The sequence below is a fragment of the Bos indicus x Bos taurus genome, chromosome 2, assembly GCF_003369695.1.
Source record: "Bos indicus x Bos taurus breed Angus x Brahman F1 hybrid chromosome 2, Bos_hybrid_MaternalHap_v2.0, whole genome shotgun sequence".
NCBI classification, from domain to species: Eukaryota; Metazoa; Chordata; class Mammalia; order Artiodactyla; family Bovidae; genus Bos; species Bos indicus x Bos taurus.
Window position 1 is genome coordinate 121107256 of NC_040077.1, and position 24517 is coordinate 121131772.

Genomic DNA, 24517 nt, shown 5'->3' on the forward strand with positions numbered 1-24517 from the left:
AGTTACAGGAGCACCCAGCAGGACCCTGCCTGCCCATCCCTATGCTACCTGGACTCACCTTTGATGGTCAGATTGAAGCAACCTAACCGATCCCCAGACAAGGAGTCAGAGCCACACTGCAAGACAACTGCACTGGGCTGGAACATCTCCATTACTTTGGACATGACCTGCAAGGACACAACCTGGTCACCACCAGCCTCAAGAAAAGCTTTTGGGGTTCAGGCGGAAAAGTGTGGGTGCAGCACTTTCCTCTGTTCCTTATTCACCACTCCTACCTTTTCACTCTGCCCCAGGCTGCGGAGTAAAGGGAGCACCAATCTGGGCTTCCCGTTTCCCTACTTAGTTCAGTTTTCCAGGAGCTTTCTAGAGCTAGTTACGCTGAGCCTAAAACAGCCTCCTTATCAGTTCCCCACATCCTTCCCTGCTCTCCAGGTCCAGGACCACTGGCTCCAAGAAGCTCTCCTGACCCTTAGCTGCATCTGCTCTATGCATTTGGTCCTACAGACTTTGAGCCTCACACTACAGAGCTGCCTCACTTTTGTGTATCTCATTCTCACAACTAGATTCCAATGTTACTCAGGACAGAGACTGTAACTCAGGCTTCTCTGTCACCCTTACTACAAGGTATGTTTTAATAGTAGGCACCCGGTGTTTGCTGAACTACTATGCAACCTAACTAGGTTACTACTCTAGTAATGGTTGGTTCCTTGTTGCTCACAGGTGAAAATTTAACTCCTCAGCATGGCCCTCAAAGCTCCCTTTGAAATACTAACCCCACAAGTACTTTCTACCACATCCTTCAACACCCCTCCCCGCATCATACAGGCCTACTGCTGCATACTGGCACCCCCGTGCCTCTGCTGGTGCTGCTCCCTCTGCCACCCCTCCCCTCCAGCTCCCACCTTTTTCTTCACATGAGTAACTCCTCATTTCTCAGAGTCCTGCTCAAATGTCACCACCTCTGTGAAATCACCTCTGATTACCCTTTCCCCAGCTCAGGCAGCAGTTTTTCTCTCTCGTTCCTCTGTTCATCCCTCAAAAACAGCACTAACCACATGCTATTGGGGATGTGCCTGCCTTCCACACCATGGACTATACCATGGACTGTGAAGTCTTCAAGGACACAGATCATGCCTTAGACATTCCTGTATAACAACAGTGTTGGATAAAAGATTCAGATATATACTTGGAGAAATTTTGTCCTCTCAACTGGCCATACAGCATGCAATCCAGGGTTCAAACCCATCTCATTTCCAGCCAGCCTCTCGTTGGGGAGACATCCCTGAGGTGCTTTTGCTACCCCTCCCTTAGACCAATCCCATTTACAGCCCAGTGGTGGAAATGCCACTTACCGGCTTGAAAATGGCCTCATAGGACTCGTCGTCAATCCCATCTCGGAGAGGGTAGTTAACAGCATAATACTTGCCTTTGCCAGCTCCAATATCCTAATCAAGAAGGACATTAAAGTAAAACTGAAAAATGAAGCTAGGAGGAAGCTCAAGGGTAGGGGCTGGAAGGCTAAGGAAAGAGGCAGTGGTTCTAAGAGAGAGAAGCTGGGTCTATGAGGTGGGCCAGGGACAGAGCAAATTAGCACCATTCCCCTCACTGGCGGGACAACTCTAGCTCACGTCTCTGGACAAACCACTGAGTCTGCACTCAGGCTGAGAATCATTTATGGGGCCAGAGGCTGAATATCCCACCCCCACAGCATGAGATCTCTTCCTCTGGACTGAGTTAAAGGTGGCTGGACCACAGAATTAACACCCATCCCACAGCAACCCTTTTCTAGAACACTTTACTGCTCACTCTTCTACCCCCCCACCCCACCCTCAACTCTAGGGAGGTGTAGAAGGAAAGCAGAAAGGGAAGAATTCTTCAAAATTGTAAATGCTCAGTTATTCTAACACTTGCCATAGTAAACTGACTTAATGCCACTTTTTCACCCAAGGGGCACTGGCATGACAAAGTGGATGGTTTCATTGTATCCATGCTAACACAAGCAGAAAAGTTTAATGAATTAGCTTCCAGGGATTCTTATCCTGAGGTCCATGGATGGGCTTCAGTAGGAGGAAGTTGTCTATTAACTATTCAATATCAAATCTAAAATTTCATGTACATTTCTGGGGAGAGAGCAGCTTTCTGTCAGATGGTCAAAGGGGAAGGTAACCTAAAAATACTAAGAACCCTTAAGTTGGTTCACAAAGGTCCCAATTCCTGGCCTGTGAGAGAGTACCTGATATTTCTAGCCTAAAATTCAAGCTGTCTAGGACATCTTAACAGTGTAATGCAACTCAGCCGTGGCCAGGAAGGAAGTGCAATGAGTCAGGAGGCACCCATCCCTCACAACCCTGTATGCTCCATCATTCCCTTCTTCCAGAACAAGAGAGGGAAAGAGACCATGGCAGGTGTGTGGTCTCCGAATGGCAGAAGAGGCAGGAAGTGGTTTTTGGTGACATGAGATAGGAGAGTTAGAGCTGGCAGCTGAGGGTGAGCTGGTTGGCCCCTGAAGGGAGTTCTCACCCGTAGGTCCCCAGTTCCTGGGAAGTACTCTCCATATTTATGAAAGGACACAGTCATGACTCGGTCTGTGGTATAGAAGGCCTCTTCCACGCCATCGCCGTGGTGAATATCAATGTCAATATACAGCACCCTCTGGTGATACCTAGGATCAGAAGGGGGTCAGGGGGTTCTGGGGGCTCTTTGAAAGTGGGACGCGCCAAGGGCGCCAGGTCCCAGCTTACCGGGCTGGCTGCCTCCCTCAGGTATCTCTAAGCACCAGAGACGTGGAAACTGGCTGAAGGAAGGTGGAAGAGCGGCAGGGTGTCTCCAGAGGCCTGACCAAGCCGACCAAGTCCGATCTTCCTACTCTACAGCCAGGGTCAACTCCAGCCACACAGGGACATTCTGGAGGCAGGATCTGAGCAGCACCTGCCCCTGATCTTGCCGTGGGCTCAGATCAAATCAAGGCCTCGTCAAGGAGAGGATGGCCAGAGACACTCACCAAACACATCCTAGCCGGCACGCCGCTAGGAAAAGCAAACTAGGGAGGCAAACCCGGGGGAGAGGGAAGTGGGAACCTGGCCTAAGGTGCTCCTCCAAGAGACAAGGCCAGGCAGGCATACTTTAGCAGTTCCAGGATGGCCAAGACGATATCATTGACGTAACAGAAGCCAGATGCCTCGGACTTCTTTGCATGGTGTAGGCCCCCAGCCCAATTCACAGCGATGTCCGTCTGCTGCTTATTAAGTTTCACAGCACTTGCTGGGCACCGGAAGAAAGAACACAAGCCTGTCACAAAGTCCCTCTCTCCCCCTTCCCCAAAAAACCATGGGAACCCAGTGAGAGATAGGACCTGCCTATTTAACAGCTGAACTGTACAACTTACCAGCTAGCCCTCTCCCTCTGCCTACTCCAATGGGAATAAACACAATATTGGCTACTCTAAAAAAACTGTTTTCCAAACTGAAAGTGGTAAAACTCACTAGTAGGCCTTAAAATTGGTTTAGTGGGCTATGGTTAGTATATATATATATATGTATTTTTAAATGAGATCGACTATAAAATAAAAATAGCAGAGTAACAATAAAGGTAACCACTTGTGAAACTAGCTGCAGAGCAAGAGAGGATGTGTGTGTACGAGTGCATCCATAACCTGGATTTTAAGTGTAAATGTATTTCTTACTGTGGTTCATGGTCAAAATATTTTGAAGACACCAATGTAGTAGACATAGGTTTGAAGTACAAATAGGTCCAAGAAGAAGTGAGAGAAAAATACACACCATGTGTGCAAATGCCTTTGTGTCAGTGTGACTTTAACAGCAATAATAACATGAGGAAATCCCCTGGCAGTCCAGTGGTTAGGACTCCATGCTTCCACTGCCAAGGGCTCAAGTTCAGTCCCTGGCCAGGGAACTAAGACAGATCCTTCAAGCTGCATGGTGTAGAAAAAACAAAGACCAAAAAACACCAACACAGAGCAACTTGAGTGGACTAATTGTATCAACTGAAGTTGGTCCATAGCATAGAATAATCATGTAGCCATTAGATACCATGCTAAACATTATTACAGATAAATTTCAAAGATTTACTAAGTAGGGACTGCCCTGGCAGTCCAGTGGTTAGACTCAGCACTTTCACTGCCACAGGCCCAGGTTTAATCCCTAGTCCAGGAACTAAGATCCTGCAAGCCACATAGCATGACTGAAAAAAAAAAAAAAAAAAAAATATATATATAGATTTACTAAGCAAAAAACGTAGCAGGGAGACACAAAACTACACATACACATTTTTGTAAAATATAGATGAATATATGCTTGGTCTAGATACGTGCACAAAGGAAAAAGCATGGATGTACAAATACCAAAATGGTAATGATGGGCACCCATGGACAGTGTGATTGTAGTCAGTTTTTTTCCTCTGTATACTTCTTTGTTTTCTGAGATTATATTGGGAGGTGGTAGGGAGAGGGGAGGAGAAAAACCGATGATCACAGAAAAATAAATATTTGTTAAGAAATGGTAGGGTGATCCCAGAGATAACATAGATATTACTAATGGAAGTGGGAGATATGTGGGGAGTGTTTCTGACCTCTAAATGTAATTACCATGCTCTTTTGTAAGACACAGATGATGACACTTCCTATTTTTACAGCACTTTGCAGTTCACAAATTACTTTTATGTTCAGCATCTCAACAACCCCATGAGGTCTGCAGGGAGTTCCTGTATACAGGATGTCTTAGTAGGAAAGGACAGGCAAGGACACATATCTATACCATGTCAGACTGAACCTGGCCTCGGACTGAAGCAGAATAAAATTTTAAGGACCTAACGTAAAAACCCACAGGACCATTTTACATGGTCACAGGTCAGCCTTACTGGGACAGTGGCCTAAAAGACAGACCTGGTACAGCCCAGAATAGCCCTTAATGAAGGGTATATATTCCTTACCCACAGAGCCACCAGTAGACAGCTGACAGAACTCAAACAGGCCATCAAATACGGGACAGTCCTCACCGACGTTGACTTGAAAAAACACGAAAAGGTTAGTTTCCACAATTTCCTTTTGGTTTTGTTTACATATTTATGAGCTGATGGAAAAAACACAGCATTTGGATTCAGAAGGCCTGGGTTCTTGTCCAGGCCCTCCTGCTTACTTGCTGTGAAACTGGGTCCAGTCATTTAACTTCCTTGAGCTTTGGCTCATTATCTTTAACAAGCAATAATGATATCCACCTCACCTAATTCTTGAGAAGATTAATAGAAACCTTACATGGGAAGCATTCAGCAAGTAAATAAGTACTTGGAAAATGTTGTTTCATTCCCGAGGGAGACAAATTTAGCCTCTTATTCCAGCCTGGGTTTGTTCTGGATCTTACTCCAGCTGGTCAACAAGCAAGCGAAGAGCAGAGACTATACTATCCTCCATTGATGCTTAACAACATGCCGGACACCATGCTAAGTGCTTTATTTTTATTTACCTATTTTTTTTTTAAATGCTTTAAATACTTGGTGTCGTCTATGCTCACACAACTTTCTTAGGTAGGATTTGGTCCTGTTTTATAAATGGGGAAACAGGCTCAATGAGGTAACTCCCAGTAAATGGCAGAGGCAGTATTCAAGGATTGGTCTGTCTGTCCTAAAAGCCCACGAAAATACACTCTGGCCTTTTCCCCAGTAATTTCACATACACAATCTCACTGAATCTGCCCAACAACTCCATAAAAGATGGACAGGACCAATGTCAATCCCACTGTGCAGAGGAACAAACAGATGTGAAGTTAACTGACTTGCCCAAGGCTATATAACCAGGCAGTGGTAGAACCAGAGTCCAGGTGTCTTGACTCCCACAGTTCAGTGCTCTTTCTACTACAACAAATGACAACTGGAGGAAAGTTATTTCAGGCCTAAAAGGGTAAAAGTACAAACTAACACATAATGTGGAAACACATGCAAACAATAATGCAAATAAAATGAAAAAGACAGGAAGGGAAGCACATCTGAAGTCTACAGACTAGAGGAGGAACTTTACAGCTCCAAGTCTCCTCTCACAAAAAAGGAAACTGCTGAGATAGCAATGATACCCAGAAGTTAGAGGCAAGGCTGAGGCTAGATCCATGTTCTCTTGCCTCAGCCTTCACACTGCATCCACTATTATCAATAAAAATGGAGCAAAGACGGGGAGCCCTAGGGTGAGGAGGGTAGGAGAGCCCAGCTTAGACTGTGGTGACCTGTTGAGCCACAGCTGAAGCTCAAGGTTTGCAGCCGCCGCAAGAGTTACCAATTCTAGTCCTACCCTAAACTTGGGAGGGGGCTCTGATCTGGAGCCCTGCCAAGAACAGTGCTACGAGGAAGGATGGTGTGCATAAGGGGGCAAGCAGAAGGTGGCCCTCTCCCTCATTTCCCAGGTAAACACTGGGAGGCTGTGTCAATAAGAACTTTGGTCCCTGAGGCCAGGCTATTTATTTATCCATTGGCAATTGATTTCCCTCTCTGGCGGCTTCCTCCTTTGGTGGGTTTGGTCTGTCTGGGTTTCTAGCTTTGCCTATATTCCTGTTTGATGTGGAGCCCCCGTGGGAAGAAATTGGTATTTTAGAAATGAGAAAAAATATTTTCCTTCAGGCCCCACATCAATATGCGGCTCAAATGGCCATTCCATTATTCCCAGGAGCTGTGTGATTACCGACAGAAAAGGGGTAAAACGGGAGAGCAGACTCTCACTTGGACTAATCTATGAGACTAGGGAGGACTTTTCTATGGGTTTTCTCTCTTCCCACTATAAATACTTTTCTCATTCTTAGCCTGGCTTTAGACTGATGGGGAGCAATACTGGGTGAGAAATATGGGAGCAGATGCAGGTTGAGAAGGCAGTAAAAAACATACCGCAGAGAGAGACGTATGAGATTAAACACTGCCTTCAGGACAGTGCTACTCCTGTGGTGGCGGCGGTGGTAACGGGGCGGAGAGGGGAGTAAGAGAAAAAGGGCATGTGATCAAATAGAGGTGTCCAGGGGCTTCAACTGTATTGGTAATATTTTCTTTCTTAGGCTGATTACAGGAACATGGGTGTTCATTACATTATTTTTATACTTTTTGTGCGCCTGAAATATTTTATTTGCAACATATTTTAAAATACTCCAGGGACTTCCCTGGCATCCAGCGGTTAAGACTCCATGTTTCCAATGTGGAGGATGTGGGTTTGATCCCTGGTCCGGGAACTAAAATCCCACATGCCACACAGCACATCCAAAATAAATAGATAAGTGAAAATACTCCAGAGTCAGGAAACTAGAGTTCCATTCTCTGTTCTACCACTATCTTGCTGGGAAAGTCATTTCACCTCTGTAGGTTTATAAAATGGAGAAGCATGCCTCCACATTTTATTAGCACAAGTTCCTTTTATCATGTTTCTACCATGAGCCTCATATTTTGATAGACTACCTGCCCTCCACCAAAATGCATTTATTTATGTTCCCATTATTAAATATTAGATCAGAACTTCTAATTTAGATTCTCAACGTCTCAAAGTGAACACAAAGCATTTAAATTACATTTTGGCCAAGAGCAAGGAAATCTGACTTATTTGGTCTTCTTAGAGGTATAACTTCTCAGGTTCATAGTGGTGGTTTATTTGCTAAGCCGTGTCGCACTCTTGTGACCCCATGGACTGTGGTCCTCCAGGCTCCCATGTCCTTGGGATTTCCCTGGCAAGAACACTGCAGTGGGTAGCCATTTCCTTCTCAAGGGGTCTTCCCAACCTAAGGACTGAACCCCAGACCCCCTGTGTTGGCAGGTGCATTCTTTACCACTGACCCACCAGGAAAGCCTAACTTTCTAGGCTAGGTGTTGGTAAATACTGAAAAAGAGCTCAGCTCGTCATCCCTGTTGTTCTCTCTGTAGACACCCCTGGTTATAAAGCACTGCACTAAGGGGCATCTCTCTGGCTCATGTCAGTCAGTACCCTGAAGTCCTTAGAAAGCCTCATCCTTCTTACCTCCACCTCCAATGATGGAAAATCTCAGACCTAATTTTTTAATGTACAACTTTAGAATGCTGGTTTCGGGAAAAATGGAGCAAACTGGGAGCCAGAACCAAACTACTGTACACCCAAGGGCCTAACATGTTGTCTGCCTTGGAAGATTTGAAAATAATAAAAGCAGTAAGTCATAAGAGCAAAAGCTACTATTCACTTTCACTGACAGTTGGTGCTTTAAATACATTATCTTACTTATCCCCCCAAACTCCGTTATAAAATAGGCACTACCATCTTTCTTTTAAAGAGGAGAAAACAAGGCTCAAAGCGGCTAGGGGACTTCCTCAAGAACACATGCATAGGTAAGTGGTAGAGCTAACAGGTTTCAAACTAAAACATCAGAGCTCATTCTTTTGCTGCAAAACCAAGCTGCTTCACTAATGAGAGCCCTCTCTGCTGAGAGTAGAGCCTGATCACTGGCCTAAATAAGTTTTGGAACCCCCTAAAGGCATCGAGAGCAAAGGAATGAATCTGTCTCACCTTGAGACAGAATGAAATAAGACTCTGCCAATTTAGACAGTAAATACCTTAGATGGGGCAGCTGGTCCTAGAGTTGTGGGTGGCAAAGAAGCTTAATGCTTCCAAAAAGGTCTCTATAGTTCTGTAATCATTAGCAGTGCACAATTATTGTAACAGATAAATTTCTGCCTTAGGAATCAGACTACCTTGTGGCCAGCAGTAACAAGAAAGTGTCATAGGTTTCCTGGTATTCCAAAATAAACTATCATAAACTACTCAAAACTTCTAGACAATACCGTTATACTGTTTTATTATGAGATCTTAGGTGCTACATGATAATTTCTAAAATAACACAAGGGAGAAATCATGCATGATAGTTTCTTCCGAAATTTGAACATATTTTCCCCCACAACTAAAACAATCACCATAATTCCTACAAGCTGAGTGTGGCTTCTGAAATGATACCTGTGCTGGTTTCAAGTTCCAGGGCGCAGGGGCAGAATCACCTCAACTCAAAGATGACATCACCTAGAGTCTGTCCTAAGTAGCTGCTAAATTCTCAACTAACACTCACATCGTCAGAGCAGTTACAGCTGCATGGATGCCATCCAGGCCACTTTACAAAAGAAAAACCTGAGAAGTGACTTGTTCAGTCAGTTAAGTGTCAGAGCTAGGACCTGTATCACCTGTCTCCCTCCCCCAGACCAGTGCTTTTTCCATTACAACAATCATGGTTTGGGGGGGATGGTGTTGTGAACCTAACTGGACAATGTTCAGTCTCTATTCCTTACAATCAGGAAACAAAGCCCGTCCTGAGACAAAAGCAGCACTGTGGGACCCTTAGGAAGCAGGGAGATCAGGTGTCACCTGAATGGGGGACACAAGCGAAGGGGGGTGAGTCTCTCCAACTAGAAGGGGGACCTAATGGGGCTTCAGAGTAGAGAGGGAACAGAATGCACTTACATCTCTGCATCTGCTTGCTGTACTCGGACATGTTATCTGGGCGGATGGAGCGTAAGAATTTAATGTAGTCATCACTGTGGTACTTGGTCATCTCCTCAGCATTGGCTTTGTGAGGGCGCTAGAAGACAGAGGGGAGAAAAAGCATGTTATTCTTGACCATGGCCAGTCTTCACTCAGCACTGAGCTACACAGGATAAAAAGAAATTACTGATTAGATTCAGGCCTCAAGATACTCACAATCTAGTTAAGCAAACAAGATTATCAAAATATATTCAGTATCTCACAACCTAGACTGCAACTCAAGCTCTATTGCTTAGGCAAGTCTATTTGTTTTTTCCCATTTTTTAAATCTAAAAAGTTGTTTTAAGTTTTTAACTGTGGTGGCAAGTCTATTGCTTGGGCCTCAATCTCCTCATTTACCAAATAGAGATAACATCATCTACTTCACAGGAAAGTTGTGAGAAGTGGATGAGATTATTAAATCTCTTTGTAAACTGTTTTACAAATTATGACTTCAATATTAACTATAACAATATACAACTATGGGCCAAATGGCTCTAAGAGTTCAAGAAGAAGGGGTGACTAGTACTGACTGAAACAGATGGCAAATCCTTTATAAATCATCACCACACCAGTAATTCTGACCACATCCTCCTGATAAAAACTTCCTTGAGGGACTTTCCTGGGGGTCCAGAGGCTACGACTCTGTTCCCAAGACATGGGGCCTAGGTTCGATCCCTGGTCAGGGAACTAGATCCCACATGCTGCAAGAGTCTGCATGCCTGAACTGAAGATCCCACCTGCCACAATGCAGATCCAGCATGCTGTAACTGTGCCCAGGTAAGGCCAAATAAATAAATATTTTTAAAAAACAAAACTTCTTTGACATAATAATTTCCTGGTTATCCCAAGATTCTGATTCGGCCTGTCCTCTTTTTAAAAATTCTCCCAAAGAAATGTTTACTTAAAAAAAAAAAAAAAAAAGACTTCCCTGGTGGTCCAGTAGTTAAGATTCTGAATTTCCACTGCAGGGGGCGTGGGTTCAATCCCTGATTGGGGAAGTTCCATATGCTGTGTTGGTACAGCCAAAAAATTTAATAAAAATAAAAGTTCTCTTCCTCTCATCCCTTAAAAGTGGGTCTCCTTCAAAGATAACCCTCTTCTTTTCTATTAACCCATATTTTACAGTTTATAAAGCATTTTCAGTACAGCTAACAGGAATTGTTTACTCTGTGCCAGCCACTGTTTCAGGCACTTTATTGCTATCCAGCATGAGACAACCTTTTAAAGTTATACTATTATTATCTTCACTCTGCAGTAAGGAAACTACAGCAGAGAGGGGTTAAACATAATTTGCCCAAGGTTACACAGCTAGTAAGCTGGAATAAGAACCCAAAGGTCTGGCTCTAGATACTATCTGACTCTCATTTAATCCTCCTTTATTGATGAAAATATTAAGAATGAAAAACAGGGGCTTCCCTGGTGGTCCAGTAGTTAAGAATCTGCTTCCAATGCAGGGGACTCAGGTTCGATCCCTGGTCCACGAAGATCCCACATGCCACAAAGCAATTAAGCCCGAGCTCCACGGCTACTGAAGCCTTTGAGCCTAGGCTGTGCTCAGCAACATGAGAAGCCGCCACAGTGAGAAGCCTGTGCACTGCAATGAAGAGCAGCCCCTGCTCACTACAGCCAGAGAAAGCCCGAAAGCAGCAGTGAAGACCAAGCGCAGACATAAATAAACAAATCTTAGAAAAAGACAGACACTGCTTTATTAAAAAAACAAAACAAACCCATAGTGAAAGAAGCAAGTACTAGATCCAAATACTAAGTTGTTTTCACTATACTAAGCCCTTTGCACTCTTGACAATGTTGTCAAAGCTCTGCTTTGGTGATCCCTTCTAGATAGGTGACTGCCCAGACTTTCACTCCATCTTAATGTTCTAAGTTTCAGATTCACAATTCCAATAGCTTCCCAGCCAATTCCACTCACAAATCCTACAGGCACTTCAAATTCTACTGGACATAACAACTTGTTGAGAACATAGAAGCATTCAAATTTAACTTCCAGAACTACTCTTCTGCTGTTTTTGTTAGTGAAGTGTCATCTTTAACTCTGTCCTTCTTGCCTTCTATTTCAATCCATTGCCAATCCCTTTCATTATACCTCCACAATGGTTCTTTTTTTCCCCCCTCCATAACATTGACTGCATCCACCACCTTATTTCTCCTCTGCTCCTCTTTCCCAGGTTTCCTATTCTCCCCACCATCCAGTCAGTTGCTCCAGACAAAAGTCAGAGCATCACCCTTGACTCCTCATCTGCTACATTCAACTTCTCTGGAAATTACTGCCAATGTCTCTGTCAAACCTGTCCACTTCCATCCCCAGGTCACACACGTTGGCTTGGATAGTGGCAACAATCTTCTAACTGGTATCACACCCTTAACCTTAACAACTGTGAATCTATTCTCAATTGTACAGCCAGAGTAATCTAAAATTCAAACTGAATCATGTCACTCCCCTCTAAAACCCTTCAGTGGCTTCAGTATTCACAAGATCAAGCTCAAATTCTTTAGTTTGACTTGAAAAACCAAAATAATTGGGTCCCTGCTCACCTCTCTAGAATCTTCCTAAAATATTTTATGCTCTAGCCTAGGGAACACCAAATTCAAAGCACTTGGAAGAGCCTGAGGTAGTTTAGCTAACTTGGTGCTTCAAACAAACAAATAAATAAAAACTAGTGAGGAAATCTGGGCCTAAATGCCAGGGTCTTCTGGGTTAAATTCCATTTATTTCAAAGGTTGGATACTAACATAAAGTTCTTAAAAATAATTCGTCATTTAAACAAGAATGTTTGAGAGGCTGAATTTTTCTCATGAAACAACTGTACCAATCTGCTGAGCACAACTCTACTAGCTGTTCTCTAAGGAAATTCTCTCCCATCTTTAGGCCTTTGCACATGCTATGGCCTAGAATACTGTTCTCTTCACATCCTCTATGCAACCTTTAGGTTGCAACTGAAAAGTTAATTTCCCCAGAAAGCTGTCTTTGACCCCCAGAGTCTCAGTTAAGTAACTCTCTGAAGTGTTCCCCTGAGAACCCTGTACTTCCTTGTCATCACATTCAACCTGTATAGAAATTGAGCTGCTTATTTTACTCTGGGAGGCCAGAAGCAGGTCTGACTGTATTCTACAAAAACAAGACAGGGGAGGAGTTCACAGGCGACCTTGGTTAGGATTCCAAGCTTTCACTGCCATGACCCAAGTTCAATCCCTGGTCAGGGAACTAAGAACCTGTACAGCTTGAGCAAGTGCTCAATAAAAATCTGTTGTCATAATAAATTAACTCTCATTTGGATTATTTTTTTGGTCTCCTCATCCGTTCCATTAATATCCAGTCTAACCCTCTTCCAATCCATCTTCCATAATGGTGTCACAAAAATCTTTAAAAAGTCAATGCCCTCTTCTAGAACATTCAATGACAAATGAAAAGATTTAAAAGTCTAGCATAGTAATCAAGGGGACTTTAAACTCAATTTTAAAGTCCAGCATAGGACGAGAAGGGGATCACAGAGGAAGAGATGGTTGGATGGCATCATTGGCTCAATGGACATGAGTTTGAGGAAGGTCCAGGAGATGCTGAAGGACAGGGTGTGGCGTGCTGCAGTCCATGGGGTCACAAAGAATCAGACATGACTGAGCGACTGAACAACAATAGTAATCAAGGAACTTTACAAGGTTCCTTTTCCAATCTAATCCTCCCTGCTACCCTCTTTCATAAACATAATCCTCCAGAAAATAACTCTTCTTCAACAAGACCTACAGGGTTTCCCACCACAGTGACTCTGATTAAGCCTTTCTACTATTTGAAATTCATCCCTATCCCATACCTCTGAAGGACAAAGCCAATCTCAAAAGCTGCCTCTTTTACAAAGTAAAAGCATATCTCAGCCTAAGAAACCATCTTCATCCCAGGCCACAAAGTTTCAAGGAATATGACCTCATAATCAAAAATCACAAAAGAGGACTTCCCTGGCAGTCCAATGGTTAAGAATCCCCCTTGAAATGTAGGGATGCAGGTTCAATCCCTGGTCAAGGACCTAATATTCCACAAGCCATGGAGCAACTAACCTCACATGCCACAACCACTGAGCCCACATGCCACAACTAGGGAGTCTGTGCGTCACAAAAGAAGATTCTGAATACTGCAACAAAGACCCAACACAGCCAAATAAATAAATATTACAAAAAAAATCACAAAACACACAAGGAAACAAAGCACCAGAGGTAAGACGTCAGAGAAACAACTAATAGCAGAATCAGATCCTCAGGGACCTTGGACATACACTGAAATAGAAAAGAACAGCACTGAGAATTCCCTGGCAGTCCAGTGGTTAGGACTCCAGCACCCCCACTGCAGAGGGCATAGGTCAGATCCCTTATCAGGGAACTAAACCTGCATGCTATGGGGTGTGGCCAAAACAACAATAATTAATAATAATAATTAAAAAAAGAAAAAAGGATTGAATTTTTATGTGAAGTGAAGTGAAAGTCACTCAGTCATGTCTGACTCTTTGCAACCCCATGGACTGTAACCTGCCAGGCTTCTTAATCCATGGAATACTGAAGGAGGTTGCCATTCCCTTCTCCAGGGGATCTTTCCAACCCAGGGACTGAACACGTGGCTCCTGCATGGCAGGCGAATTCTTTATAGTCTGAGCCACCAGGGAAGCCCAAGAATATGGGAGTGGGCAGCCTATCCCTTCTCCAGGGGATCTTCCCAACCCAGGAATCGAACCAGGGTCTCCTGCATTGCAGGTAGATTTTCTACCAGCTGAGCTACTATATACCAGTAAACAATTAAAAATAAAAAGTTCAATTTGTGACACCAAAATGTATACTCAGAACTTATGAATAAAAGGAAAAGTCATGTGTTAAATTCTAAAAATAAATAAATAAAAAGTTTAAAAGATACAGTTTATGATAGCATTAAAAAAAGAAGTAATGGGGGAAAAAAATCTAGTAAAAGAGGTACATCACCTTTATGGAGAAAATTATAAAACTTTATATTGATAGCCAAATTCTCAACTCCCCCTCAACAGTGGAATGGATAAACTGTGGTATATTCTACAATTAATTACTATACAGTAATTAATATGAACAAGCTACAACTACACACAAAAAATACATATTGTGTAATTCCATTTATATTAAATTCAGCAAAATTAAACTATATTATTTTAAAATGGATAATTAGGTAGTTGAATTATGATCAACAGCAAGGAAGCAATTAACAGAAAAGTCAGAATTCTAGTTATCTCTGGGGGAAAAGAAGAAGCTACAATCAGGAAGGAACACATGCAGGTGTCTGAGGTACCAGCAATGTTTTATTATTTTTTGAACTAGCCAGTGTTCATGTGTATGTTTACATCAATTTGTTAAACTGGACATTTGTTTTATGCAGTTTTCTGTGTTAATATTTCGTAATAAAGAAGTTAAAGGAAATCTTTATATAAGACATTTAAAAAGACGTAATTAAATGGAGATATATACAATGTTCATGGATTCAAAAACTTACTATTCTCAAGATATCAATTCTCCCTAAGCTGATGCACAGAGTCACTGAAATTTCAACCAAAATCCTAGGAGATTTGTTTGTACCATTGATGAGTTAATTCTAAAATTAACAAGTGCAAGAGGAAATGTCAGTTGCTTGGTTGTATCCGACTCTTTGCAATCCCACGGACTACAGCCTGCCAGGATCTTCTGTCCAAGGAATTCTCCAGGCAAGAATCCTGGAGTGGGTTGCCATTCCCTTCTCTGGGGGATCTTTCCAACCCAGGGATCAAACCCAGGTCTCTAAAATTTATTCCAAGTACAAAAAGCAAGTCATTTTTTAAAAAAGAGAAACAAAGTGGGAGGATTTAATACTGGCTATTAAGACTCATAAAAAGCTGTTATAATTAAGCCACTGTAGTGACAGCATCCTGGAGAAGGCAATTGCTACCCTTTCCAGTATTCTTGCCTGGGAAATCCCATGGACAGAGGAGCCTGGCCAGGGCAATAAAGAGGCAAAGTCAAGAGAACACAGGCCCAGAAACAGACTCCAACATAGGACCTGGCACAAAGTAGGTGCTTAATACGTGTTTGTGGAACAAATTAATAAATATTGACATTTCAGATATAAAAGTGGTAGCACTTAGCTCAGTGGGGAAACAACAGACTTTTCAATCAATCAGCTGGAGAATATAGGTTTCAGTGGTTTCTTTACTTCAAATCATGTTAAAACGTCAAGTCTAGATAAGTGAATATCTGTATGTGAAAGGCAAACCTATAAAGATTTTTAAAAAATTAACATAAGAGAACACCTTAAGGGTTGGGAAGCATTTCTTAAGACATAAAAGTACTTTTAAAAGAAACAATAAATATGACTATGTTACAATTAAGAATCTGTTTATTAAGGATACATTAGATTGAAAAAGACCAGAGTAGAAAATATTTATAACAGTACACTGACAATGAACTACATATACCAAAATACATTGAAAAAACAAAAAACTACTCCAGGGGACTTGCCTGGTGGAAAAGGTGCAGAGATTAAGATCCCCCGCTTCCAATTTAGAGGGCTTAAGTTCAATCCCTGGCAGGGGAACGAAGATCCCACGTGCCACGTGGTCCAAAAATAAAAAAGAGAGAGAGAGGTAAAACTACTATAAATTGGTAAGAAAAAGAAAGCCAAATGACCCAAGAGGAGATGGGCAAAAGAAATGAAAAGATATTTCATAGTAGAGGACATACAGTTTTACTGGTCACTAGCAAAATGCAAATCAAGACTGGGACTTCTAGCAGTCGAAAGGTTAAGATTCTATGCTTCCAATGCAGGGAACACAAGTTCAATTCCTGGTCAGGGAACTGGGGAACTGGGATCCCATGTGCAATGTGGTACAGCCCAAAAAAACCAAATCAAGACCATAATTATAGTTCTTTTTTTCACCCATTTGATTGGCAAAATTTAAAGCCTAATTCCAAGTATAAGAGAGGATGTAAATCAAGGTATCTGTTATATATTGCCAGTTCATTCAACCACACTGAGAAACAACTGGGCACTTAATATTCACAAATCCTATAGTCCAGAAATTCTGCCCCCAGATGAAGAACCATAAGAAAATTTTGCATATATACACTTAGAGACATGTATAAGAGTATCAGAGAAAAACTGGTCCTAACATTAAAAACCTAGATACAGGACTTACTTGGTAGTCCATTGGTAGACAGTCTGCCTGCCAATGCAGGGGACATGGGTTTAATCCCTGGTCTGGGAAGACCCCACATGCTGAGGGGCAACTAAGCCCCTATGCCACAACTACTGAAGCCCGGGCACCTAGAGCCTACGCTCTGCAACAAGACAAGTCCATACACCACAAGGAAGAGTAGCCCCTGCTCACAGCGACTGGAGAAAGCCCACACGCACCAATGAGGACCCAGCACAGCCAAAACAATGAATAAATTTAAAAAAACAGAGATACAAATTAAGATTATGGGAGAATGGATAAATTACAATATACTGAAATGATAAAATCTTATTCAGCAGAGAAAAATGAAAGAATTATAGCTATATGCAACAAGTTGGATAGATTTTAGTAATTATATATATTGTGAGACAAAAGCAAGTCCCAGAAGACTACACACAGCAGGCTACCCTTTTTAAGAAATTCAAGAACAAGTACATAAACACTATATATTGCTTAGGCACATATATACATGGTAAACATAATAATATGATAAGCAAAAGAGTAATAATCACAAAACTTAGAAGCGTGATCAGGTTGTAAGAATATGAATGTTCATTGCATTAAAATATTTAAGTATTAAGAAAGAATAAATAAATAAAATATTTAAGTAAAGTGAATGAATAAACAAAGTAAATTTTTTAAAAAGATGGCCAAGCGTGGATCTTCTTTGGATGTTCATAAGCCAAGAAAAACAATGAACCTGATTCTATGCATCTAAAGGCCATTACAACAGAAACACAAAAATAACCAGACAATCAAAAAGAAAAATGGGCAGAAGGCCTGAATGGGAACTTCAGTAGGGAAATCTGTAAAAAGATCCTCAACTGCACTAGTAACAAGAGAAATACCATCTTGGCATTATGTGCATGCCAAACAGCAATAAGGACGACTGTGTGCCTATATCCTCCGAGCACACCACCTGGTGAAACTCAAGCATATGCACCACGAGATGTGTTCAAGAGTGTTCAGGACTTACCTGTTGGTCCAGTGGCTAGGAATCTGCCTGCCAATGCAGGGGACAACAAGTTTGATCCCTGGTCCAGGGAGATTCCATGTGCTACCGGGCAACAAAGCCCATGTACCACAATTGGTGAGCCCAACAGAGCCTGAGGGCCGCAACTACTGAGCCCATACACCTAAAGGCCATGCTCCATCGCAAGAGAAGCCACTGCAATGAGAAGCTTATGCACCACAAAGAGTGACCCTGCTTGCCACAACTAGAGAAAGCCTGCACACAGCAACTCCTATGTAGTGTAGCCAGAAATAATAAATATTTTAAAAAGAATGTTCATAGCAGCATTGTTTGTGATAGCTCAAAACTAGAAACAAACCAAATGCCCACCAATACCAATAAAATAGACAACTTGTGGTGTAGTCTTTCGAAATACAGTGAAAATAAATATATCTATCATCAACATGAATGACTTAGGAACATACTGGGCAAAAAAGGCAAGTCACATAATAAATACTGTATGGCTCCATTTATGTAACATTCAAACATGTAAAAGTAAAATATGTATCATTTAAGGATACATACTGGTAAAATTATAAAGAAAAGCAAGGAAATAATAAACCCCAAATTCAGGGCAAAGGTTAACTCTGGGGAAGACAGAATCAGGGAAGGACAGACAGGAGTTCTAACAGTCATGGAAACATTTCTTTTCTTAAACAAGGTGCTATTAATAATAACGTGATTCTTTATACTTTACATATATTTTATAAAAATTCTTTCATATCTACTCAATGTTTTATAAAAACATTTAAAAAAAGGAACTTTAGAAGGCAATGAGTAAGAAGCCTGGGAATATACAAAATCAGCATCTAAGGCAAGGAAGAGAGCAGGATTCTTAATTATGTAAATAGGAAGATGCCTGGATGAAAAGTGAGGATTTGATTCTGGGAGAGATTAATTAGATGTGCAGAGAAAGAACTGGAGAAGGAACCCAAGAAGGTGAAATTGTGTGAAAAAGACTTCAACCTGTCTCCTTCAGGTATAGAAACTTCTGCAAGGAGAAGTCCAGGGAATTTCTTTCAGGAGTAACTCTCAAAAGCCATTAATTTCAGGACATACACTAAAATAAATGGCTATTTGTCCTTTGGGAAAGGGATGCTAGGATCACAGCCCAGAGAAAGGCGAAGAAAGACGAGATCAATGCAGAGAAGCGCTGTTAACAGAGGGGACTAAAGAGTCACACTCAGTAAAGAGGGTACAGGTTCAATCCCTGGTTGGGAAACTAAGATCCCACAAGCTTTGCAGTATGGTCAAAAGATTAAAAAAAAAAAAAAATTTTTAAGGGGGAAAAAAAAAGATAGAACCAGAAAAGGAAAAAGATCACATAAAAGAGAACACGGTCTAGAGATTTCAGCAAGAGATTACACTGGGCTTTTGCTTTAGTTTACAATAAGAATACCACACAGATGAAGTAATCTCCAATAAGGTATTATTGTCTCCTATGACAGCCACAGTTAGTCACTTCCCAAAGAGCTATTCTCCCGCTTCCCTCTTTTTAACAGATCTCAATTTGGTTGGGTATATCCAGCCCCAAGGATCAAATTGCTGGTGAATGGTCTAAGTATGGCAAATGACCCAATGAGACTTACAGGGAAATCTGTTAGGAAGTTGCTAGGAAGAGCTTTCTTCTTTAATAAAAATAGAGTGTAGGGTAGGCACAGTGGAGAGTGATTCAAATCAAGGTTGCTATAAAGATTAAGTAAATAACAGTAGCCCTGGCTTGGTACTTAGCCATCTTCAATAAATGTTAGTTAATTTCTCCTCTCACTTAAAGATATGACCCTTTTTTTATTATTAATATCTCAGTATCACTCATGGAGGTTAATAATGTCCCTGGGTTATAACAAGTACTCAACAAAAATCTGTTGGATGAAAAAAAGAAACAGTGCTTAATGCAACTCTTGAAAATGAGAAAGATATGACTAGGTGGAGTAAATAATCTTCCCCATCAGAATGGGGTAGAAAGAGGCAGAATCTGATCTGGCTGAAATGGAGGGTTCTGAGGGTGGAGTGGCAGGGAAGGGGGCAAACAGGCCAGGTGAGCATGGCTGAGATGTGCAACAGGCAGCCCCGTGGAGCCTTGGCGCTTACCATTCCACATTCAGGTACCCTCTCTGTATCTAAATGCTAGTCTGTTCCCTAGAGTCCCTGAAAACCTCTGCTATCTTTTCTATTTTTCATTCCCAGATGCCCTTCACACCTGAAAATGCTCTCTGGTCCCAGTTCCATCTGCTCCTCCATCTACCTTCCCTCCTTGCTTTCCCAGCTGCCTCCAGGGGCTCCAGAGACATGACACGGCTGCCTGAGACAGAAGATTCATCTCCTTGCAGTCTCTGGAATGGTGGGGAAGGATGCTGCTGCTGCTAGGTTACTTAAGCTGTCAGCACAGACTTCAACAACCCTTACACTCTAACCATAAGGCAACACAGGCCCCCAACCCCTCCTTATTTTCTCATTTGGACTCTTGCAACATCCTCCTAACTTAGCCTCCCTGCTTCTAAAATGCATGCCTATTCCTATTTCTCATTTAAAATACTTCACTTGGGACTTCCCTAGTGATCCAGTGACTAAAACTTCACGTTCCCAATGCAGTGGGCCTGGGTTCAATCCCTGGGTTAAGGAAATAGATCCTGCATGCCGCAAGTAAAAGGTCCTGAATGCTGCCACTAAAGAACCAGCACACCGCAAAGACGACGGAAGGTGCTGTGTGCCACAGCTAAGACCCGGCACAGCCAAACAAATAAGCAAGATGTTTTGAATAAATACTTCTTTTGTGTTTTACAGCCTCCAGAAAAGTTCAAATTGGGAAACTCTGGACCAAATTTGGCCCGCAGATATGTTCATGTACTTTTGTTCCTACATGTTTCAAACAAACTTGGGCCAACATTTTAAACCTTGGAGATTCTACGTAATAATCCAGAGTTCTGGCTTCTCTTTAAAAACCACTATGTGCTTGGTCACTCAGTCGTGTCCGACTTTTTGTGACCCTTTGGGCTACAGACTACCAGGCTCCTCTGCCCATGGGATTTTCAGTCAAGAATACTGGAGTGGGTTGCCATTTTCCTCCTCCAGGGGATCTTTCCAATCCAGGGATGGAATCCATGTCTCCTGTGTCTCCTGCATTGCAAGCAGATTTCTTTACCTGCTGAGCCATCAGGGAAAGCTGGAAGATGTGGCAAAAGACATCAGCTGGAGCCAGGCCAAATGGCTAGAAAGTCCATACTCTCTAGTAACTAGAGACTTGGTATCTACTTCAACACAGTTCCAATCACTTAGTTTTTAGGGACTGGATTTTTTGACCCTGGCCCAGCCAAATTGCTTAATATAGCACATCCAATTCTTGCTGACCTCTCCAGCTCTAGCTCCCCTCTCTCACACTTGTCAACTTTATACTGCAGCAATACCTGCACACTAAACTACTTTATTTCCCTAAACACATCATATTGTTCCTACCTTTCTGCCTTTTTGTATATGTTCTTCCCTCAGCCTAGAATGCTAGTCCCCTCCTGAACTCCAGGCTAATTTCTATTTAATCTTTAAAACATTGCTTAGCTATCACTTCTAGGAAACATTCCAAGGCTCCCTTCCACGTTCTGCCTCAATATCTCTGAATCTTATACATTTTTATATCGTTGCACACTGTAGTACAATTTGTTGTTCACCAGCACTAGAGTGAGCACCTTAAAAAACAAAGAATCTCTATCCAATGTCTGCCACGTAACAGTCACTCAACACATTTCATAAATGAGTAATTGAAAAAAAATGAGACAATGAATGATGTATGGGGAACCAGAGCTGAAGAGGCTAGGGAGGGGTGAAGTTCCCAGTAACTCACATAGATTTCCATCTTCCGGTAGAGACCATAGTTAAGGAGTAAATTATGAGTCATGCGGATTCGGTGAGGCTTCATTGGGTGGCCTTGTCCATAATAGTAATTTCCAACATCCCCTGAAGAAGAAAGAGTGACAGCTTCAGTGACACAGTTAGACACACACTCCCAGGAGAACCCACAGATTTTTACAACAAATTTCTAGGCAAATTCTGTCTGGTTCATTCTAGGCACCAAGATTCTCTCCCACCTCAAGGAAGGGTAACTTCAGAAGACAACGAAAAGCAGGGGGCCGTGGTGAGAGGAGCACTTAAGGATGTCTGTCTAGCCCAGTTTTTTCCCTTGGAACCCAAAGGCATTAGAAAGTGTGAGGGGGTCAGTCCAAAGCTACTTGGGGAACAGCGGCCAGTGAGGTGACTCACCTCACTGTCTCCAAGGAATTCACTCCCACAACAGAAAGAATAATCATCACTACTCAGAATTACTGTAAGTCACAGTTCACCTCCTGCACACCAGAACACTTTATGGTGTCAAAGCACTTTTGCAATCACTTTCTTACTGGATTCTCACAAATACCCTGGAAAATAGTCAAGACAGGGAGTATTATTCCCATTTTATAGATTAAAGACTAAACTCATCATCTCTTTTTTAAAAAAATTATCTTATCCCTTCATTTTGTGTTTGGCTGTGCTGGTCTTCACTGCAGCTTAGGCTTTTCTCTAGCTGAGGACAATGGGGCTACTCTCTAGCTGTGGTGCTCAGGCTTCTCACTGCAGTGCCTTCTCCTGTGGTGGACCACGGGCTCCACGGCATGCAGCATGTGGGCTCAGCAGCTGTGGTGCCCTGGCTCTACAGAGCAGTCTCAGTGATTGTGGCACATGGGCTGAGTTGCTCCGAGGCATGTGGGATCTTCCCAAATCAGGGACTGAACCCATGTCTCCTGCACTGACAGGCAGATTCTTTACCACTGAGCCACCAGGTTGGTTGGTTGTTTAGTCGCTAAGTCGTGTCCGACTCTTGTGACCCCATGGACTGTAGTCTGCCAGGCTCCTCTGTCCATAGCATTCTGGCAAGGATTCTGGCAGAGCCACCAGGGAAGCCCCATAAACTCACCATCTCTTCATTTATCCATAGCAATAACCTTCCACTGGTCCCTCTGCTGTCAGTTCAAACTATCTGCCACACCAGTTATTTTCCTAATATACAGCTTTGGTAACATCACTCCCCTACTCAAAAGTCCTTAATGGTTCCCCATTTTCTATAGGATAAAGAATAAAGAACAACTTCAATAGGACTTTCTTAATCTATTTTCCAACTTCTTACCACAACCACCCTACCCCAACATACACACCACATACACACACACACACACACACTCTGCTCTAGACGTTAGCAAGCAAATGGGTTAAATACAACTGGTTGCTTGATTTTTCTAAATAAGATGTTATTGGAATACAACAATGCCCATTAGTTTTATCATCTATGACTACTTTTACATTATAATGGCAGAGTTGAGTAGCTAGTTACTACAGAGACCCACCCATGTAGCACATGCATGCTAAGTCACTTTGGTCATGTCTGACCTGCCAGGCTCCTCTGTCCATGGGATTCTCCAGGCAAGAACACTGGAGTGGGTTGCCAACTCCTTCTCCAGGGGATCCTCTGGTCCCAGGGATCAAACCCACATCTCTTATGTCTCCTGCATTGGCAGGTGGGTTTTTTACAACTAGTGCACTTAGGAAGCCCTCCCAGTCACACAAAGCCTAAAATACTTATTATCTGACCCTTTACGGAAAGTCTGCCAATCTCTTGGAAGAAAAGCTATGACCAACCTAGATAGCGTATTAAAAAGCAGAGACATTACTCTGCCAACAAAGGTCCATCTAGTCAAAGCTATGGTTTTTCCAGTAGTCATGTATGGACATGAGAGTTGGACTATAAAGAAAGCTGAGCGCTGCAGAATTGATGCTTTTGAACTGTAGTGCTGGAGTAGACTCTTGAGAGTCCCTTGGACTTCGAAGAGATCCAACCAGTCCAGCCAGGAAATCAGTCCTGAATGTTCATTGGAAGGACTGATGGCTGAAGCTGAAACTCCAATACTTTGGCCACCTGATGCGAAGAACTCACTGGAAAAGACCCTGATGCTGGGAAAGGGTGAAGGCAGGAGGCGAACGGGATGAGAGGATGAGATGGTTGGATGGCATCACCGACTCAACAGACACAAGTTTGAGCAAGCTCCGGGAGTTGGTGATGGACAGGGAAGCCTGGCGTGCTACAGTTCAGTCCATGGGGTCATAAGGAGTCAGATGCAACTGAACTGAACTGAGCTGAACTGCCAATCTCTGTTATGAACATGCTAGATTATTATCAGCTTCCTGAACGCGTTCACCTTCACACCAAAGTATCCTTTGTTCAGACTGTTCCTTTGACTTGGAACGTCATTCCTTCTCTGAGCATCCTCCTCACACTACAAAGCTCAGCTAAAGCTCCAGCCATAGTCCTAATCAGAATAAATGGTCTCTTCCTCTGCATGCAATTTATATATGGCACTTAATTTTGTATCTCAATTATTTACATATCTATTTTATATCTACAAGACTGTTCCTTGAAGGCAAGGACAAATATGCCCTGTACATCACACAGACTGAATAAGGATTCAAGGAAATGAACTGAGACTCAGAGAGTTATGTGCCTGCTCAAGATCACACAGCTAATGAATGAGTGTCAACCCTTCTAACTCCAAATCCAGGATGTTAAAAACTGTATTAGCAGGACTTCCCTGGTGATCCAGTGGTTAAACCTCTGGGCTTCCAATGCAGGAGGCATGAATTTGATCCCTAGTTGGGGGAACTGAGACATGCCCAAGTAGGGTGTTCAAAATTTTCAAAATTAAAAAAAAAAAACTTTATCAGGTTTCCCACGTACCTACTTCAGTT

The 24517-nt window shown here is 42.5% G+C and overlaps 1 protein-coding gene across 2 annotated transcripts in view; it reads right to left on the bottom strand.

The window, feature by feature from the left end:
- Nucleotides 1–24517, bottom strand: part of HDAC1 (histone deacetylase 1) — a 31984-nt gene that overhangs the window by 2839 nt on the left and 4628 nt on the right. The window contains exons 2-9 of one of the 2 annotated variants that reach the window (XM_027517260.1): nt 22004–22158; nt 21588–21700; nt 9452–9569; nt 4948–5022; nt 3123–3261; nt 2521–2662; nt 1353–1445; nt 59–167 (exon numbers count right to left, since the gene is read on the bottom strand). In XM_027517260.1, coding sequence (XP_027373061.1) covers nt 59–167; nt 1353–1445; nt 2521–2662; nt 3123–3261; nt 4948–5022; nt 9452–9569; nt 21588–21662 — 751 coding nt within the window. In that variant the 5' untranslated portion in view covers nt 21663–21700; nt 22004–22158. The remainder of the gene's footprint in view (nt 1–58; nt 168–1352; nt 1446–2520; nt 2663–3122; nt 3262–4947; nt 5023–9451; nt 9570–21587; nt 21701–22003; nt 22159–24517) is intronic. The other variant, XM_027517252.1, reaches the window with a different exon arrangement.